The sequence below is a fragment of the Myotis brandtii genome, unplaced genomic scaffold, assembly GCF_000412655.1.
Source record: "Myotis brandtii unplaced genomic scaffold, ASM41265v1 scaffold329, whole genome shotgun sequence".
NCBI classification, from domain to species: Eukaryota; Metazoa; Chordata; class Mammalia; order Chiroptera; family Vespertilionidae; genus Myotis; species Myotis brandtii.
Genome location: NW_005362676.1, coordinates 943,845 through 949,910, shown reverse-complemented (window position 1 = coordinate 949,910; position 6,066 = coordinate 943,845). Strand labels below are relative to the sequence as shown.

Below are 6,066 nucleotides of genomic sequence, written 5' to 3'. Positions count from 1 at the left end.
TGGCCCCACGGCCCGGCTCCCGAGGGCGGCCCGCGCGACAGGAACTTTCTCTTCGTGGGAGTCATGACCGCCCAGAAATACCTGCAGACCCGCGCCGTGGCCGTTTACAGGTGAGCCCTCCTCCCACAGCCGGCATCCCTCCCACCGCTCCTGCCTTGGCCCGGTTCCCAGGACCCAGGCTCCCGGGGTGCCCCTCGGGGTGATGCCCCTCGGGGGAAGCCAGGCATTGAGCAGCAGAGATCAGAGGCAGGACGTGGAGCTCTCATCACTCAAGATGCAGGGGCTTGGGGGTCAGATGGACCACGGTGCCCCTCTGGGTGTGGTCCGCACCCTGACTGTGCAAGGCACTGTCTTTTAAAAAATTTTTAAAATATATTTTATTGATTTCAGACAGGAAGGGAGAGGGAGAGAGAGAGGAAAATCAATGATGAGAGAGAATCATGGACCGCCTGCCTCCTGCACACCCCCTATTGGGGATGGAGCCCGAAACCCGGGCATGTGCCCTGATGGGGAATCGAACCATGACCTCCTGGTTCCTAGGTCTCTGCTCAACCACTGAGCCACGCCGGCCGGCTGCGCAAGGCACTTTAGCTTTCCATGTTCCAACCTGTCTTTTGTTTGAATGGTCCCGACTGAACGGATCTCCCTCAATAAGGTTGTTAGAACAACTCTTTCTGGGACAGCGGGGGTTGCTAGCTGGTTGTCTGAAATCTGCCCCGTGGCCCTTTCAGAGCCCATGGAAATGAACCTGGTTAGACCCCCTTGGTTGGCATGCGTGTAGATTTCACTTTGGGGCGCTGCTGTTCGTGAAAGGGGATGCCCACTGAGCCCGCCAGTCTGTGCAGTCAGTGGAAAGAGCACCTTTGGGAAAAGCGGTTCCTGGCCGGCCGGGATGTGCTATTCACTAGCCCCGTCCGGTGATGTGATGCCGGCGGCTGGGGCTTTCCATGTTCCAACCTGTCTTTTGTTTGAATGGTCCCGACTGAACGGATCTCCCTCAATAAGGTTGTTAGAACAACTCTTGCGGTGACAGCGGGGGGTTGCTAGCTGGTTGTCTGAAATCTGCCCCGTGGCCCTTTCAGAGCCCATGGAAATGAACCTGGTTAGACCCCCTTGCTTGGCATGCGCATAGATTTCACTTTGCTGTTCGTGAAAGAGGATGCCCACCGAGCCCGCCAGTCTGTGCAGTCAGTGGAAAGAGCACCTTTGGGAAAAGCGGTTCCTGGCCGGCCGGGATGTGCTATTCACTAGCCCCGTCCGGTGATGTGATGCCGGCGGCTGGGCCCTAGTTGGCCAGATGAGTCATAAAAGTGGCCGGAATCATGTTCAGGGATTAGCGACGGGATTAGGCAAAGTCGTCTTTAGCAGGGAGATGGTTTGGGAATGGCAGATGGGTGCTGGGGTGAATTTGAGGTAGACAAGGGGCGTGGGTTCGTACGGAAACCTTACTGTGTGAAGTACAGAAATGCTGAGGTGCAAACCCAGCTGGGAGGGCCTCCGGGAGGGAACTTTTGGAGCACACAGCGCTGAGCAAGGCCGAGCTGGTTGGTTCTTTTTTAAAAATATATTTTTATTTCAGAGAGGGAGGGAGAGGGAGAGAAACATCAATAATGAGAGAGAGTCATGGATCAGCTGCCTCCCGCACGCCCCACACTGGGGATGGAGCCCACAACCCGGGCCTGTGCCCTGACCGGGAATGGAACCGTGACCTCCTGGTTCCCTTTGCCCTTTCATTGCCTTGATTCGTGAGTGTCCCCCCTTTAGGATCTTGTCTAAATCCAGAGCTGAGGTCCTGCCCAGAAGGGCCCTGAGTGACTGAACAGTTCAGAGTGCCCCTAAGTGCCATTGGAGACTGCTGGAAGCCGGTCCATCCTTGCTGCTTGACACAGTCGCTGCAGGAAAGAAACATCTGCACAGCATATGTTTCAAGGGACCTGGCATATATAGCATATTGTTCTTAATATGTTTGCTGAGGTAGACAAGGGGCGTGGGTTCGTACGGAAACCTTACTGTGTGAAGTACAGAAATGCTGAGGTGCAAACCCAGCTGGGAGGGCCTCCGGGAGGGAACTTTTGGAGCACACAGCGCTGAGCAAGGCCGAGCTGGTTGGTTCTTTTTTAAAAATATATTTTTATTTCAGAGAGGGAGGGAGAGAGAGAGAAACATCAATAATGAGAGAGTCATGGATCAGCTGCCTCCCGCACGCCCCACACTGGGGATGGAGCCCACAACCCGGGCCTGTGCCCTGACCGGGAATGGAACCGTGGCCTCCTGGTTCCCTTTGCCCTTTCGTTGCCTTGATTCGTGAGTGTCCCCCCTTTAGGATCTTGTCTAAATCCAGAGCTGAGGTCCTGCCCAGAAGGGCCCTGGAGACCAAAGTCACAATTTGGGAACCTGCAGATCAAGGTGTGTCGTCCCGTCCCCCCCGTCCCCCCCCAGATCTCGAGTGAATAATTACCCAGAATTTTACTCGAATTGTGCTTTTTGGCTCGAGAACTATCCACATCAGAAATTGAGGGTGAGCTTTGTAAATCGCTCACAGCGTGGTTTTAAAAAATGTACCCCCACGTGGCTGCCGTTTGGTGACTAGTCCTGTGACTGTACAACACTGGGGAAAGTTCTCAGAGTTCCCCCCCCAGATCTCGAGTGAATAATTACCCAGAATTTTACTCGAATTGTGCTTTTTGGCTCGAGAACTATCCACATCAGAAATTGAGGGTGAGCTTTGTAAATCGCTCACAGCGTGGTTTTAAAAAATGTACCCCCACGTGGCTGCCGTTTGGTGACTAGTCCTGTGACTGTACAACACTGGGGAAAGTTCTCAGAGTGGTTTGTTCAAATAGTAGATGGTGCTCCTTAACGTTTTTTTTACACACACAAAACAAATATATTTTTCTGGACGCAAAATCCAGTCGGCGTTCTGGTATACCAGCAGGACCCAGAAAATGGAACTCAGGCTGAACCTAGTGTTTTACACTTGGAGGTGATTTTTGTCTCAAAGCCCAAGTTTAACCTCATGGCCTCCTTCCAAAATCTTTTATCTCATCTTTTTCAAAGGTACCATTTCTTCCCATTGGGTTTTTTTTCCTTCAGGCACTTAGGGGAAAGCGGAAACACAATTTACCCTCTGCCCTCCCTACCCCCTTGCTTCTCTGTGACAACTAAACTGCCTTTCTGATAAAGAAAATCCCTATCCAGACACATTGTGTCCTGTCTTCCTTCTTTGTGGACAGCCCTGCCTTTCTGATAAAGGAAAAAACCCTTAGGGGGGGAAACAGTGTATCCTATCCAGTCATTCATCGCTCTCCCACATACCTTTTCATTTATCTCTTTGATCTTAAGAAGTTACAGTTACTTGGAGCCTGAGGGGGACCTGCCCCGCCCTGTGAAGGGCCTGGGCTTCTCCGCTGTCCACCCTGTGTTTAGACTGGCTGCAGGAGATGGCACAGGACCGTTTTAGCCTGGAGGAACTCGGGAGGCAGGCCTGAAGTGGGACGGAGGCTGTAGGGTGTAACTTATGATTACGCCTTTGCTGTGCTCTGCAGCCTGAGCCAGGAGTCCACGCTGAGCTCTTAGATTGGAAAAAGTTTATGCGCAGCTCAGTGTAAAAGCCAGCTGGGCCCTGGCTGGTTTGGCTCAGTGGATAGAGCGTCGGGCCTGCGGACTGAAGGGTCCCAGGTTCGATTTCGGACAAGGGCACATGCCCGGGTTGCGGGCTCAATTCCCCATCCCCAGTGTGGGGCGTGCAGGAGGCAGTCAATGATTCTCTCTCATCATTGATGTTTCTCTCTCTCCCTCTCCCTTCCTCTCTGAAATCAATAAAAATAAAAAGTTAGCTGGGATCCTCCAGCACGAGGTGGGACTCCGGTTTGGCATGGGGTGTGGTCAGCTTACATCTCCCCTAAAAGGCAAATTTATTCCAATTCTTTGTTTGCCTTAGCAAATACTCGAGTGTTTCTGGTTTCTTTTTCTTTTCTTTTTTAAATATATTTTTATTGATTTCAGATTGGGGGGGAGAGAGAAACATCAATGATGAGAGTAATCGATTGACTGCCTCCTGCACGCCCCACACTGGGGATGGAGCCCGCAACCTGGGCATGTGCCCCAACCAGGAATCAAACCGGGACCTCCTGGTTCATAGGTCAACGCTCAACCGCTGAGCCACACCGGCCGGGTTGTCTCCTGGAGTTTCATTCTGAGCGAATTAGCAAAACCTCATTTTAGGCAGGAAAGGGAGACGATTGCATTCTGTTCTGAGCAGTAAATTCTGCCTGGTGTGTGGGCGGTCAGTTGTAGAGAAGCAGGGAGATGTTAGGTGGGGGTGCGGGTGGCTGGGGCTAGCGGGGGGCGATGGGGAGAAGCGGGCGGTCCCTGGGCCAGAGTTAAAGATGCGCTGATGGAACATCCATGACTTGTAAGCAAGGAAGAATTAGCGGGACTTCTAGGATTTTGCCTTGAAAGGCAGGGTGGGGGGTTGTGTCACTCTTGGGGGCGGGGAAAGGCCTGAGGGGGAATCGGTCTTTAGGGGAAGGAGGTGAGTCAGCAGAGAGCTGGGTTTGCACAGGAAGAGTTGTTAGAGCTCTCAGACACACGGGTGGGTGTATCCTTGGTTTCATCCACGTAATAAATTTATTTTTAAAAATTGAGAGGAGATCTGCATCTCAGGTGATTGTATTGTTGGAGCTCCGAACCGATCTTGAGTTAAGAGTCCTTGACGGTTCTGAGTGGCTGGAGATGTGCAAATACCTGCGACGGTTGTTTTGACTCCTGCAAACGATTTGTGTTCGAGGTCATTTCACTGCAAAATGGTCCTGTGAGTCCCCCCGTAGCGATGTATCATGTTTTTTAGTGACAGGTCATCAGTACGCCTGGGTTCCTTGCGTCTTTCATTACTAGTTGCAACTCATATTCTTCCCTTTTTTTAAAAAAAAAAATGACATTGTTTGATATACAGAAGTTACATCTTCAGGCCTCGCCAGTTTGGCTCAGTGGATAGAGCATTGGCCTGGGGACTGAAGGGTCCCGGGTTCGATTCCAGTCAAGGGCACCTACCTTGGTTGCAGGTTCCCTGTCCCTGGTCGGGGCACGTGCAGGAGGCAACCCATCGATGTGTCTCTCTCTCTCTCTCCCCCTTCCACTCTCTCTAAAAACAAATGGAAAAATATTCTCCGGTGAGGATTAACCAAAAAGAAAAATAGTTACATCCTCATGTCGTTCATTTTTTTATTTTTATTTTAATCCCCCACCCCAAGCTCAGAAAGTCATTATCCAGGAGAGAGTTTTAAAAGTAACTTTTTTTTTTTCGTAATCATGAAAGGGGTAGGAACATCACCACCTCCGGTTTTCCCCAACCAGTATACTGTCTTTCGAACCAGCCCTGGTTTCCCTCCCAGTGGTAAGGCCACCTCCATCCTACTCCGCATTCCTGGGTCTGTTTCTCGAACTTCCGATTTGGTTCCCTTGATCTTCCTGTCTGTTCTCTGGCCAGTCCCACCCATGGAAGGGACTGGAAGTCGAATAATATTTTAATTTCCGGTGGACAAGGGCCCCTTTGTTACTCTTCTGTCCCTGGCACTTCTTGGCTACACTTCACCTGTTCTTGCTGGGAGAGTTTTGATGCTGTTTAGCGATTTAAAAAAGTAATGGTTTGATTAAAAACCTACATCCTTAGCTTTTCAGCCCATTTTTAGACCTAGGGCACTGAGCTAACCCAACACCTCTTTTTTTTATTCTTTTCTTTTTTAATTAGTTTTTATTGATTTCAGAGAGGAAGGGGGAGAGAGAAATATCGATGATGAGAGAATCATGGACCGGCTGCCTCCTGCACGCCCCATACTGGGGATCAAGCCTGCAACCAGGGCACGTGCCCTGACCGGGAATCGAGCTGTGACCTCCTGGTTCATAGGTTGATGTTCAACCACTGAGCCACACTGGCCAGGCTAACCCAACACCTTTTATTTGTCTTGGTTCTTAGCTGCCCTGAGCTGAAGATGAGGAACTGTATTTCTGTTCTTTTTTTTTTTTTTTTAAAATATTTTTTTTTTTTTTTTCAGAGAGGAGGGGAGG

At 50.7% G+C, this 6,066-nt stretch overlaps 1 protein-coding gene across 1 annotated transcript in view; it reads left to right on the top strand.

The window, feature by feature from the left end:
• Positions 1-6: 6 nt before the first annotated feature.
• Positions 7-6,066, top strand: part of CHSY1 (chondroitin sulfate synthase 1) — a gene marked incomplete at its 5' end in the record, with an annotated part of 32,019 nt that continues 25,959 nt past the window's right edge. The window contains one exon of the mRNA XM_005871105.1: positions 7-110. Coding sequence (XP_005871167.1) covers positions 7-110 — 104 coding nt within the window. The remainder of the gene's footprint in view (positions 111-6,066) is intronic.